Below are 14329 nucleotides of genomic sequence, written 5' to 3'. Positions count from 1 at the left end.
ACTATCTGGCAGGTTAATGACGTATATATTACCTAAGTAACACCAGTTATCCTAAACTCTAAAAATGTCTTTCAGATAAAAAGATTTCAAGGCCATAGTTGAGGCTGCCAACCTGGTAAGTGTGGAGAATCTCCAGAAAGGCTTTATAGATGTCAGGCTGGCCCTGGAAGCGATTCTTGATCTTGTTGACGTAGTTGATGGCATGGTTGAACTCCACCGGCTGGTTGTTCTGTATGGGCGGGCCAGCTGGGGTGCCACTAAGCGGGGGATGGAGCTGTAGGGGCGGCGAGCGTGGAGAAGTGTATGCTGGGATGGACGGATTGCTCTGGCTGCTTGGGATCAAGGCCTGAGACTGCAGGGGCTACAAAGGAACACGGAAACACCAGGAAATTAAATGAGATGATCATAGACATTTGAATCAGACAACTCCAACCTCTAATTCACCTTTAAAGGAAGTTGAACTGAATGTCGTCGTCACCGTGGTGATTGGGGGAGGAGTTATCGGTCTGTTGGCTCATGCAGGGCGCATGAGGGTTACCAAACAGTAAAACGACAATACCCTCAAAGGCTGAAATGTAGCAGGATGTCGGCGAATACTGAAGCCTTAAGGAGATGATCTGCCATGCTCTCACTTATCCTCTACTGCGAACTACCGCGAGATTACCTTGTTCCTGCGAGACTTCACGAGATTACATCATCAGCACTGAGGTCTCTTAAAGAGACAGTACGTCTTTCTGGCTTTGACAAACGCCCAGTTTGTCCACTGTATTGTTTAAAGGGGTAGGGATACTTGCAGTCAGGTGAGACTGAAGGGGTCACTTAGATGAGTGATGAAACGTTTCTCTCCATAAAGGTTGTGTCCTGATGAACTGATTCAACTTTCTGTGATTTTCTTACCTGGATTATTGAGCATGCATCAAGACTTAAAGAGATGATCCGCCCCCAAAATACATATTCTGACGTTTTCTAAATCCATACATGAGTGAGTCTCCATATATGGAAATAATTTTTTACCAAAAAGTCTTATCCAAAGATAGAAACACATCAGTCTATTTTAGAGTTGTGGTGATACTGTCTCACTTTTTCTGGTTAAATAAAATAACTATAAGAAATTGTACAATCTGGCAAGTTAACCATACTTATTTAAATCAACATTATAACACTAGGAAGTTCAACATCAAGGTGAAACATAAATCACAGTGGATGGTTAATACTGAAGTTCGACAGCCAACTGTTTCTTTAAGTAAAGATTAGGGCAAAGTTGGACAGACAACAGACCCTGGTCAGTCATCTACCTGAGTGTCTGGCAGGAGAGGAAGCCACAATCAAAATTTACCAACATTTGATAAGTTTCAATAGCTCACTTGGCACTAACCTTGCTCATTTTGGGTGGAGTCGGCTGTGTGAGAAGGGGCGGGGCGCTGGTGGTTGTGGTAGCAGTGGGAGGGGCCTGGTGCGGTGTGGGGGCTCCCGTGATGGGGAGGTTCTGGACCGAGATCCCGTGCGGGGTGATGTGGTGGATCTGACCTGGCGTGGTCACGTTGACCAGGTCATTGGTCTGAACCTCGATCTTGTAGCCAGGAGGCAGGAAGGTATTGAAGCCCATGATGAGGTCTGGGTGACCTTTGAAGAGCTGTGACACCCTGCTGATGACCCCAGGGGTGTCAATACTGGAAAAAAGAAAAGACAGAGATGGGAAATTAAAATCCAAAGCTACCAGAGCTTACCAGAGATTAATTTAACTGCCAATTAATCTTAGGTTTTCTCACAAAAGAATAGTTTTATCTAAAAATTCTACTACTACTACTTTTGGCTGCTGCCGTTAAGGGTTGCCACAGCAGGTCATCTGTTTCCATTTCTTCCTGTCCTCTGCATCTTCCTCTGTCACACCAGCCACCTGCATGTTCTCCCTCACCACATTCATAAACCTCCTCTTTGGCCTTCCTCTTTTCTGCTTTCCTGGCAGCTCCATATTCAGCATCTCTCTTCCACTCATGTCCAAACCATCTCAATCTTGCCTCTCTTACTTTTTCTCCAAACCATCCAACCTGAGCTGTCCCTCTAATATACTCGTTCCTAATCCTGTCCTTCTTCGTCACTCCCAATGAAAATCTTAGCATCTTCAACTCTGTCACCTCCAGCTCCACCTCCTGTCTTTTCGTCAGTGCCACTGTCTCTAAACCATATGACATAACTGGTTTCACAACCATCTTGTAGGTCTGTCTAGAAATTAAAAGCAGTAAATGGTCGAGACTGCTCCTCTGTGTCAAACACTGCCCCCATACATCTGCAACCAGTTAGAAAAGATGGCGAAATATTTCTTTATATTTGATTAGTGTGATAACTGCTACCTTGACTGTCCTACCTGTAATGTGGGTAAGGAGCTGTACATGAAACTTAATACCTCATGCTAACTTTAAGTGACCTTACCTTTGAGACTTGAACTCTTTCATGATATCCAGAAAGTCATTGTAGACTTGAGGCTGGTTGCCAAACTGCAACTTCACTTGGTCCAAGTAAGACAAAGCATCTTCCACCTTTAGGCAAGGGAAAGAGAGAAGGTTGATGACAGATTCGCCAGCCTGAGACAATGACTGGGGGGGGGGGCATAAAAATTGGTCGCTCAGCCTTATTACATGAAAAGTAAACCCATGGAAAAAGAAGATACTGAAAAATAATGATTCATGTAAATGAGTGAAAATAAAGAGCTCATAAAAATGGATATAAAACTAGAAACTGGATATATACATCTCTGAAAGTTAGTTTTGAGTCAGACTGTCCTCATCATGGAGGATCTCATGTAAATTATGGGACTTTAGATTTCTCGGGTTACACATCACAGACACCCTCACATGGTCTCTCAACACGTATTGCATCCTGAAGAAGGCACAGCAGAGACCGTATTTTCTGAGGCATCTCAAGAGTTTTGGTATGAGTACAAAAACTCTTATGAACTTTTACAGCAGTACCATCGAGTGTGTCTTGTCAGGCTGTATCACAGTGTGGTTTGGCAACCTGACTGCTCAGGAAGGACTGCAGACTGCTGCAAAGGACTGTCAAGACAGCAGCAAAAATCATTGGCATGGAACTACCAAACTTCATAATACACAACTCGCTGTGAAAGGAAACCCCAAAACATCATTAAGGACACCAGCCACCCCGCTCACATTGTTCTCACTCTTTCCCTCTAAAAAAACACTACTGGAGCATCAAATCACACACCAGCCGTCTCAGAAATAGTTTCTTTCACAACAGGCAGTCAGGCTGCTGAACAGCTGATGCACTCATATGCACCTTACATTGTTGTGTTATCCTGTACTGTATAATATGTATATAATGTATAAATTCATTGTGTACATAGGCTATGTGGGTCTGTAGCGTTGTCTTTTTTTGGGATGGTGTCGGTGTGTCTATTTCTGGGATGTCCTTGTGTCCCTTGTGTTAAGGCAGAAAGAGCCAGAGCACAAACATTTCATTGTATTCTAGTACACATGACAACGTTGAACCTTAAGGTGTCAGCGAAATCTCCTGGACGTCTTGTGTAAATACTCTGACGTCACATCAGCTCAGCACACGGCCAGTAAGACTGGGGGCACTGGGATGGCAGCTCATTACATCAAGCATTTTTTTAAAGGACAACGTTAGTCGTAAGCCTCCTACAGACTGTGCGGTTTCAGCAATCCTATAAGTTTATTGCAAGCCACACTGTGCAATATGGATCTAATAAACTTGGGTACGACATCAAGTTTGATGTATGTAGACTGTATGACGATAAACCCCACTGAATTGCAGGGTACTGCCTGCTATACTGTCCCATTAATTGTGCTGTCTGCTGTAATTAACTGTCCACTGTCTAATCCTGCAGATACTGTATGCTGCCAATACCATTAATGCTTTATGTGTGTGTTGTATGTTGCCATTGGATGTGTTGTATGTTGCCACCACTGCTTACATGTATTAACCAACTCCTGGGTTATTCCATATTTGCTGCTACTGCTCTACTGTGCGTGAACGTGTGTGCTATGTCTTACCTGTTGCTATATGTCAGCCTTGTTCCTCTGCACACGTAAGTATGACAACTATGAATGTTTTGTTGTACTGATTGTGAGGTCCACATCTGTGTACTTGGCCTTTCATGTCACTGCTGTTCTTTGTTTTTACCTCTCTTTATTTTACTCCCCATCCCCTTCCCCTAGGGGGCACTTACCCCCAACATAGACCGTTATTGTAAATAAGAGTTTGCTCTTAATTAACTTGCCTATTAAAATAAAGGTTGATGATGATGATGTACGATCATCAGCGTGCGTGCTGCATTAGCACGCGTAATCAATCTACGGTAGAGCAACATGATGCCAAGCAGGAATCGAGTCCTTTCAATAGTCGCCACAGCTCATTTTGTTGTTTGTTTTAGCGCATTTTGTTGAATATCATGGCCTGGCGGCCTGTCCAGGGTGTCTCCTCGCCTGCCGCCCAATGACTGCTGGGATAGGCTCCAGCATCCCCACGACCCTGACAGTTGGGATGGATGTTGCTCATTTTGTTGAATCATTTGGGTCACAGAAGCTAACAGTGTGTTTGTTTGTGTTTAGCGCCAGCAAAGATTGTGCGTGGCGTTGATAGCGAGTCATTTCGTGCTGCATTTCTATTGGTTGGTTAGTAGACGTAGGTCGTAGCAGCAGTCACATTGTGAGATGGTCGTCCTAAATTTCTGACAATGTCAGACTTTTGTTCCAGGTTGTCTGCGGTCGCGAGACCATAATAACGGCCATCTTTGAACCGTCTGTCTCACAGTGCGACGTAGGACCACCGTTTTGGAGCCACGACCAAAGATATCGCCACGTTTAGTCATCTTTCATCTGAGACGGCCCAAATCGCACAGTCTGTAGGAGGCTTTATTCATACTGGCTGCCTTCCTAGTCACTTTCCACCATCTTGTCTGTGGAAGTTGATGCAGTCATCAAAAGCATGAGGAGCCGTTTCAAGGACCTGAAGAGTGACAAGATTCTTCCGGCAGCTGCGAGTTTGCTGGACCCAAGGGAGCGGCCTGCAGAGAAGGCAGACCTGGCCAGTTACGGAGCAGACCATCTCCATGTCATCACAGACCACTTTGCTGACATACTGGATAGGGTGGGTTGTGACAAGGGTCAGGCAAGACACCAGGAGTGGCCAATCGCAAAAGTGGTGATGAAAACGCTGCCCCAGGTCCAACAAAGCAAGGTATGGGCAGACTTTTTAATAGACCCTGATAGGCTGCAGAGCTTCCCCAACCTGTTGATGGAGGTTGAGCTGATCCTCGTGCTCCCACAGCATTTTTCCTGGTTCAAATTAAGGCGGAGGTGGTACTGTCCTGATCATGCGCACACACGTGCATGTGTACCATGCCTTCAACTGGCTCAAGCAAAAAAAATTTCTTTTACAAGCAACATATTTTAGGAGTTCTAATAATGTTATGATTGAAGAAAATGACAATTTTCACATTAAAGCATATTTTATTAAAAAAAATAAAATAAAGGTGTGCTGTTCAACATTAAATTAAATACAACGTAAATTGTATTGTGTTAATTTACACACTTAACAGCAAAGTTGTTTAAAATTAAATCAAATGTAACATAAGCTATCGTTGTCATTTAAAGTTCACATGGGCCCTCTTGCAGTGTAGTTGAACATAAATAACATAAAAGCCTTTACTTTAATTTACACTTTTCACAACTGGAAACTTGGGAAAATTGCAGCTATTTTTTCCTCTTTGGCAGTTTTCGCGGCGCTTTTCCAGGTGCACTGTGCTGATTACGATACAGCGCCACCACGTCGGCGACGGCGTAATGCCACAACTGCAGTTAAAAATGACAAATCCACCGAGTGCAACACTCAGTAGTAAACAGTGTTTTTCATTAAGACCCCTGTTAAGAGCTGGAGGCGGGACGGGATTTGACAGAGGCGGCCGCCTCGTAATTCTCTATGCAGGAAAAACCCTGTCCCACTATCCACCACTGACTGTGAGTGTGGCTTCGGTGCCATGAAGCGCAGCAAAACAGATTGACAGGAGTAACCTTTCAGTTGATATATTGTGGAAACTGCTATACATTAGCATTTAGGGGCCAGCAATTGCCAATTTTGATGCGGAGCGTGTTGTACAAAGATGGCTGTCAGTAGGGCAGAGAGCACTTCGGTGTAATTAAGATTTGTATTTGTGTGGTTTCATTAGGTTTTTAGATGCGAAGCATCTGCTACAGCCTGTTCTTTCACTCACTCACACACGCTTAAGTTCACTCACTCAATCACTCACAGTTAATGAGTCCATCTCTGGGGAGAAGGACGGACGGATCATACCATTTTCAATATGCAAAAATGTTTGTTGCTACGCATCTATGACACACTGTGTGATTAAACATGACAATTAACTGTAGTCTTTGTTGTTCTTTGATAATCTGTGATGGCCTGGCAGCCTGTCCGGGGTACCTCCCCGCCTGCCGCCCAGTGACTGCCGAGATAGGCTTCAGCATCCCCGCAACCCTGAGAGCAGGATAAGCAGCTTGGATAATGGATGGATGGAATGGATAATAAATAAAACAATTTGTATAGGAGCAAGTAAGAATTGATTTCAGGCAAGTAGATTTCTGACCCACTTGCCCGACAAGTGGAAAAAAAACATTAACGTCGAACTCCTGATGTGAACCTGGAGTCTCTTAAACTCCATAGTAGTTCAGAAAAGACGAAATGGCCGTAGATGACGAAGTAACTGTTAGGGGTGTAAGAAAATATCAATACACTGGAATATCGCGATATTATCTTTTGTGATACTATATCGATTCTCAAAACCACTACATTAATTTTTAATGGGTTACATGTAAAGGTTCATGACAAACATGTTGTGTTGTGTGTAACCCCATGACCACTAGATAACAGTGTTGTAATCTATCTTCAGCAATTTGACTCTTCCACTCCAACCCAACAACGTAAACTGAGGCAGGAAGTAGCATAAGCACAAAGAACACAGGCCTATGACACCACAATATATCACCTTTCTCACAGTATCACGATATATTGAATCATAACCCCTGTATCGTGATACGTAGCGTATCGACAGATTCTCCCCAGTACACAGCTCTAGTACACATGGAACAGGGTCAGTGGTGCCGGGCTAGACAGGATGTATATCATCGGATACCTTAACACCAGGTCAGTCAGGACCAACAGATCTCCAGTTGGTTTTAAAGATTACCACTTAGTCGATGCTGTTCTATGTCTTTCACCAACAAAAAAATATTAATCTTTCTGGCATTGTAATGTGGAATGACTACAGAATAGGTCTTTTAGTTAGAAAATATTGAATTATTTTGGGGAGGAAAAAAAGCAGTTTGACTCTTTAAGTCAATTAACACATTAAAGAAGTTGCCACAGCAATTTGCACTTCTACACCTGTTTGTATGTGACGCCTACTTAAACTACAGGTGAAATAAACGGCTTTGGAATAAATTTAAATTTAATACATTTTTGTATGTATTTTGCTCTTTTACTAAGAAGTGGTGTGTGGTTTACTACAGCCCCGGGTTACCTTACACATAATACCAACATCAACAACAACACCAACAATAATATTCAAAAAAAAAGAGCTCTGGTCTTGGTATCGTTCAGTATTGGTATTGGCGGGTATCCAATTTAAGGTATCAGAATCGGAACTTAAAAAAAGTTGATTGGTGCGTCTCTACAAATGTTTTTAAATTTAAATCAAATTATTCTAAATAACATCTTTACATTTTATGATGGTCTGTTCAGGATGTCTCCCCGCCTGTCACCCAATAACTGCTGGGATAGGCTCCAGCATCCCTGCGACCCTGACAGCAGGATAAGCGGTTTGCATAATGGATGGATGGATGGAATCTGCAATTGTGAATATCAAATCATGTGGATTTGCTCACATTTGTTGATCGATCGAGACAAATTTAACAGTGAGCTTACCCCCCCCCCCCCGATATTCACATCAACCAATCACATCACGGTTTGCGCTACATCGTCAACTTATACCCTGCTCACCCTAGGGGAGGAAGACTGACACAGCTCATAAAGAAGTGTCATGGAAGTAGCGGTACGTCTGAAAAAATGCTCAATCAAACTTCCAGTAAGCATCTCTGAAGAGTTAAGAGAATGGCAGATGTCCGTAAATCTGCTGTGTATCCACTATCTTTCTATTGGCATTGTCTTGCATGCTTTGATAGAGTTCAGGATTACAAAAAATTAATATTTCATTATAAAAACATGGTGTGACCTGTTAAAATAGTCCAAGTTGTTGTTGAATTTAGAGATCCAATCTCTGTTGTTAGTGGGAAAAGTCTGTTCCTGTCCTGGCTCTAACAGTTTATAAGTAATGATATTCATTTACATTTTCACTACTATTCCATCACCAAATTTGTCCCTGCATGATGAAATGTTTTAATTGAATTTTTCACTTAAATTGGATGTCTTGTCTTGTGTCACTTAAATTGGGTGTCTAATTTGGATGTCTTGTGTCTGCGAGCTTGATACTGAGGTAGCTAGGTAGACAACAAACAAGGCTTTGATACCACAGTTAAAAAAAAAATAAAGAAATATAAAAATGTTTACTATCACGGCTACTTTTTGGACGCTAACTACAGTGAATAACAGCAATCTATCAAAGCGCACCTTGAGCCTCTGGAACTGCTGCTGGCCCTGTGCCGAGGATGGGGGCGCTGCCGTGTGGCTGTGCCCTGCCATTACAGGCGGGCCATGGGTCTGGACTGCCGGGCTGTGGTGGTGGGACCCTCCGTGGATGGCAGGGCCTGAGGTGTGCCCGTGTCCCCCACTGTTCTGGGTCACGGTGGGGACCTGAGAGAACATAGACCATAATGAAACACACAAACCCTGATGAATGGAGCAGTTCAGGGACAACACCGAGGTCCACTCTGTTCTGTTGTTTTCACCTCTATGGGAACTATGAATGCGGCTTTGTTTAAAAAGGGAAATATCACTGATTTTCAGTTTTTTTTTTATTAATCATAGCGTTGTATTAATCATTCCAGTGCGTAATTGATAAAAGTGGAAAAACTAACATGAAGCAAATCTTTGTAACAGTGCATATGTGCAAGTTATCCATTTATTATAAACTTGGCTTTGTTATCCTCCATTTATAGTTCAGAATTTACAAAATAAAGGTTAAGTATGTGATTTTATATCACAAGATAAAATGACGAAATCTAATAGGCGTTCGCAGACTACAGACCTTAAGCTATATGATTTGTTGTGGAAAAACCTATTAATTTTTCCCCATTGAGTAAATTCATGACTCAGACATGCCATCTTGCTTTAGGATTCAAAACATTTAGAGCAAAAACCTGACTGATCTTTCAAAATGTTAAAAATAAGAGCCACTTTAAGAGCCACCCAAAGTATGCCAAGTGGACTTATCTGGTCTCCAAAGAGTCAGTCACTTAGTGAAGTGAGAGAAAGCGACCTTCAACCATAGCATAGAGCTGTGACTGTTTTAAAATTGTCGTCTCATTTCCAAGTGACCTAAACTAATCAAACACCCACAACTTCCCAGAACAGAGTTAAAGCACACACAAGACCTCATTCGATGTTGACCTTTGTTTACCTGATATCCTTGGGGGACGGAGTACTGAACGCCTGCCGTGGGCTGCATGTTGTCTGACACCGGCTCAAACACGGTTGGTGCCGGGGCCGGGGCTGGGGCAGGGGCCGGGGCCAAGACACGATGCTGGAAAGCCTCGGCGTTGCCCGGGAGACGCCGCTGCTGAGATGCAAATACCGTTTCCTGTTCCTCCAGCCGGCGCTTCATTATGAACTCATATTCATGAAAGATGAGAGACCTATGGAGAAACAGCTCATTCAACACCGATTTTTCTGAGGAATCATCCACAAAAAAAAAAAAAAAATCAGCTTGTTGGTGGGAGGCAATCATTTCATAGAAAATATCTGACAATCTTGAAATTCTTTTTTTCATTAGCGTGAACCTTTATGAATGTAATGTTACCCAGAGAGATGTCTGAGAATGTTTTCATTCACAGACACCCAGAGAGCTACTGCATTGAGAAGGATCAGTTAACTTGAGCAGACAGCAAAAGTATGACATACTAACTCATGTATGGAAGCCAGGGAGAAGAAAGAAGTCAATTTATAAGGGACCAATTAGATTTTAGCACTGGAATCTTGCGAGTTAGGAAGTTATTGTGATGGAGCTGGATTTGTGATTAAGAAATAATCAGACTGTGGATAGTAATAACAGAATTGGATAAGGAATAGTTATGTGGATAAACACTTTATTGCTCACCTGTAATCACTTCTCATCAAAGTTCGTATAACTAACTTACTTGACAGTATCATGCTGTTGCTAAAGCAAGCAGGTCACCTTAAAAATTAAAGATGTAACATTATAACCTCTTCCAGCACATTAGAAACGCTACTTATCACTACATAATATTTCAAATTTAATATGCACAACATGTAAACCCTAAATTAATCTACAGACTCTCAATTACCACTACAGATGCTGGTGAAACGTGGACACCTGTCACTCCAACTCCTCCTGCCAGCAACAACTATTGAGGCACTGAATGAATGAGAGTGCAAAGCTGTCCAGCAAGAGAACATAAAGCCTTAAATTACAAAAAGACAATAACCATGTTTGACATTTCAAACACTTCGAACTGAAACTCCCATATTCACCAACATGAGTGCTTCCAACACTTCCAGTACAAAGGAGTTGCATCCAGTGTTATGTCAGCTTAAAGTCAACTAATTACAACGCTGGAGAGCGAAACCGCTGCAATTTACTTATTCCCTCCTGCTCAGCGTAGTGCTGTTGAGACCGACGTGGTTTGCTAGTAGTCAACAATCAGTGGCTTGACTCTAAATGCATTTTGTCACTTAAAGGTTTTCAGCCTCAAAGCAGGTATCACTTTCCGGTTTTACCATGCACATGTCTTATTACTAACATTTACATATGTTAGTTGATGCCTCGTTTATACGACAACTCTTCCTATTTATTACATTCTATCACAACAAAGTGCATGTTGAGCAGACCAATATTGTTTGGAACGTTTGGCGAGTCTTTTAAACTTGCAAATGGTTAATGTTTCTATTGCCGTATCTCAGTTCAGGTTTCGTACTCTAGCTCTATTACTGTATACCGTCCTGCTGCCGTGCAAAATAAACCCTCCCCGGGTAGCAACGGCGTTTTATTATCTATCTATATTTGTATATTTATCTTCCTTTATCTATCCATCTTTGTATTTATCTTTAGCGATCAGTCCTTGTATTTATACTTCTTTATCTATCCAGCTTTGTATGTGCAGCTTTCTTTACCCACAGGACTAGTACTGTCCCCAGTTGGTCGAGCGGCCTACTGCGCACCGACCTCGAGTTCCGACACGCCGCAGTCTCCCCGGCCGCCATTCAGAGCGGCGGGACGCAGGTGGGCTGCCAATTACACTTCACTGTTTCATAGCAACAGATTATGCAAGTGTGAACTAGCGCTGGTTTGCCGTTTAGCTGGTTTAGTAGCCCTCCCCAAGAATTAATCAGACAGAGATGCTGGTTACCTTGCCGACTGACTTGTTTGCTGATGGCAGGTTAGCGTTAGCATTAGCCGCTAGCTCATGTAAACAACACGAGTCTATCGCCGCAGCACATGCTGCTAAACGCGCTAGCACTCCAGTCCGCGGCTGCCGGTGCGCACGATTTTACCCAACGCTACCTACCTACTTATCATACTGGGGCTAGTTACGACTGGAGAAGATGGAAATGAATGGAGAGAGCCCTCTTTGTTTTTGAAAAAAAAAAAGAAAAACCTAAAGCTAACAGTGGCTAGCTAGAGTTAGCCCTCTGAATGGGTCTAGCTGGACTCACCCCCTCCAACCAGCTGAACTCCGAAGATTATTCCCTGATTTTCACCTCAGTTAAGTTCTCAACCAACCGATCCGCATCGAATATATTGAAGATGTGTGTGTGATTAACCACTTATCTGTGGTTTTTTGTTTTTTATATCAATTTTAAAAATGATAAGCCGTGATCCGGACAGTAAAGTGAAAATCTCTGAGAGGAAAACAATCAACGAGCTGGATACGAGAGGCGTGGCTTCACTACTTGACCCCGCCCCATTTGAGATCCTATTGGCCGCTGTGAGGAGAGGAGCCGTAAAGGGGCGTTCCGCAATAATCGGATTGCGCACACCAAATGCCAGTCACGGATTTCCCGGACGGCCCACTTGCACACCCATTTGAGTTGAAGCGCGACAATAGCGGTGAAACCGAGCGGATCCGCAGCAGCACGACGAACCAAACAACGACTTGGGTTTACTGAGCCGAACCTTTTATTAGTAACGGACGGGAGACGGCTCCGTCTAAAGTTGAGGAGGTAAAACACGCGAAGCCAGCGCGTTATACCCCAACACACAAGTACACCTTTGCAGCGATCCCTTGTTTAAGAGCGGTGTAAAATCACTCGTTCTGTGCTCAGACTTGTTTAAACGGAGAACATCTTGGCGTTCGTTTTGTCACTTTTATCCTGCATTTTGCAGCTTTCCCCACTTCCTGGAGTTTAGCGACCACGTGACTTTGTGGGCGGGATTCTAGAGAGACGTACGCCCCTCCTTCTCCTCTGCGCTGCAGCCATTCAGCGCCTTAGACTCCTCTTACAAAGCCCCACAAGGAGGACCCTCCGAAATAAACCGTCGCCCACGAGAGGCGGAGCTGAAACCCAAACCCGGGATTCCTCCTTCCAGCCCCACAGCGCAGGACTCGCATTCGGCAGCGACGGGTCAGCCGCGGCTCCGGTTATGCACGAACCCTCCATCCACACTCCTTCGGCGTAGGTTCAACACTATATTCCTCCGCTTGGACTCGTTACATGCCGAAGCGAGCGGCTCTGCAACCGACTATAAACACACTGAACGCCGCAGAGTATCAGCTCGGTCCGGTGGTCAATGTTAAGACGTTGTTGTAAGTTTTATGAAAAAGCACGAAGAAACAAAACGCGCCAAGGGCTGCAGAGATCACCCGTCGTCCGACCTGTTCTCATCTCTCTCTCTCCATGTAAAAGAAGCTGGCCAAACAAATAGGTTCATATCGCCGGGACGCCAGTTGTGTACAAACACGAGTGCACACGGCGAAGTAGGCCCGGGCGGCTCGCATCGCATCTTTCGCTCAGCGGCACGACCCGATCCGGGTGCCCTTACTAAACAATGCCAAAGTCAAACCGAACGGAACTATCGCGTCTGCAGGACCGGGAGCGACCACGCCATTCAGAACGGCCCGCAACGCAGCGGCGGACGAAGCCCCGTTCCGGCGAGCCGGGCGGCGCGCACACGGGTTACAAACGCTGTTCTTTTGTTTACATGAATATTGCGAGTAAAATGTCTGTAAACCCGTCTCAGCACAACAACTCCCTCCCCCTACCGATCCATTTGCAAGCACGCTACATGCACACACACACACACACACACACACTGCACACACACTGCACACTGCAGACAGACGTTTGGACTCCCGGAAGGCAGCGTTACTCCATATGTGTTATTTCACACGCCACATGTAGTCTTTTTTATTAAACCGATATACGACACAGCTTGGCTTTGGCGATCACCCGTGGTCTGTTGCGCCTGTTTCTTTGGCTTCTACGTGCAAATCTGCCACAAATCTGCGATAAGACAGGGCGACGCGTAACGCGCGGTATTAACGACTACTGTTACGCGACGGGTTGGAAATCGAGATAAATTACTTGAGTTAAGCAGCTGTTACATACCCAGGAAAAAGACTCCTCACTCCGGATTCGTGTTTGTAACAAAATAGTTGGAAACGCCCCCCCTCTCCGTCAGTATTGGCGCAGACTACCCACTACGTCATTTCCATTTAAATATCACCCGCTAAAACGGAGGGCTGCGGTGTGGCAGCGGAGTCTCCATCCACCGAGTAAGAACTCACCCCTCCGGCCTCACGACCTTATTCTCCAAGTGCAAATGACTTCTTACCTCTGTTTGAGCGTAAACTGGTGATACATCGCCTCACCAAGCCTTTAATACGTATCTTCCCAAGCATCCATCACTCCTGGGATATTAAGTAGTTATACTGTGGTGGTCTGGCTGGCTGGCGGCCTGTCCAGGGTGTCTCCCCGCCTGCCGCCCAATGACTGCTGGGATAGGCTCCAGCATCCCCGCGACCCTGTGTAGGATAAGCGGTTTAGATAATGGACGGATGTTGTGACCGGTGTGTAATTAGAAAGATGTAAAAAAGCTCTTGGAAACGCTGACTAGGTTGATTTGTTTTTAAGTTGAAAAATGTACAGCAGCAAATTGGCT

At 44.2% G+C, this 14329-nt stretch overlaps 1 protein-coding gene across 1 annotated transcript in view; it reads right to left on the bottom strand.

Moving 5' to 3' along the window:
- Window positions 1–13826, bottom strand: part of sin3aa (SIN3 transcription regulator family member Aa) — a 42586-nt gene extending 28760 nt beyond the window's left edge. Inside the window, exons 1-6 of the mRNA XM_056281447.1 lie at window positions 13777–13826; window positions 9611–9845; window positions 8662–8844; window positions 2431–2537; window positions 1376–1670; window positions 113–361 (exon numbers count right to left, since the gene is read on the bottom strand). Coding sequence (XP_056137422.1) covers window positions 113–361; window positions 1376–1670; window positions 2431–2537; window positions 8662–8844; window positions 9611–9814 — 1038 coding nt within the window. The 5' untranslated portion in view covers window positions 9815–9845; window positions 13777–13826. The remainder of the gene's footprint in view (window positions 1–112; window positions 362–1375; window positions 1671–2430; window positions 2538–8661; window positions 8845–9610; window positions 9846–13776) is intronic.
- Window positions 13827–14329: the final 503 nt, after the last annotated feature.

Source organism: Lampris incognitus, chromosome 6, assembly GCF_029633865.1.
Source record: "Lampris incognitus isolate fLamInc1 chromosome 6, fLamInc1.hap2, whole genome shotgun sequence".
NCBI lineage: Eukaryota > Metazoa > Chordata > Actinopteri > Lampriformes > Lampridae > Lampris > Lampris incognitus.
Note: the sequence above shows the minus strand (reverse complement) of the source record. Positions and strands in the feature narration are given on the sequence as shown.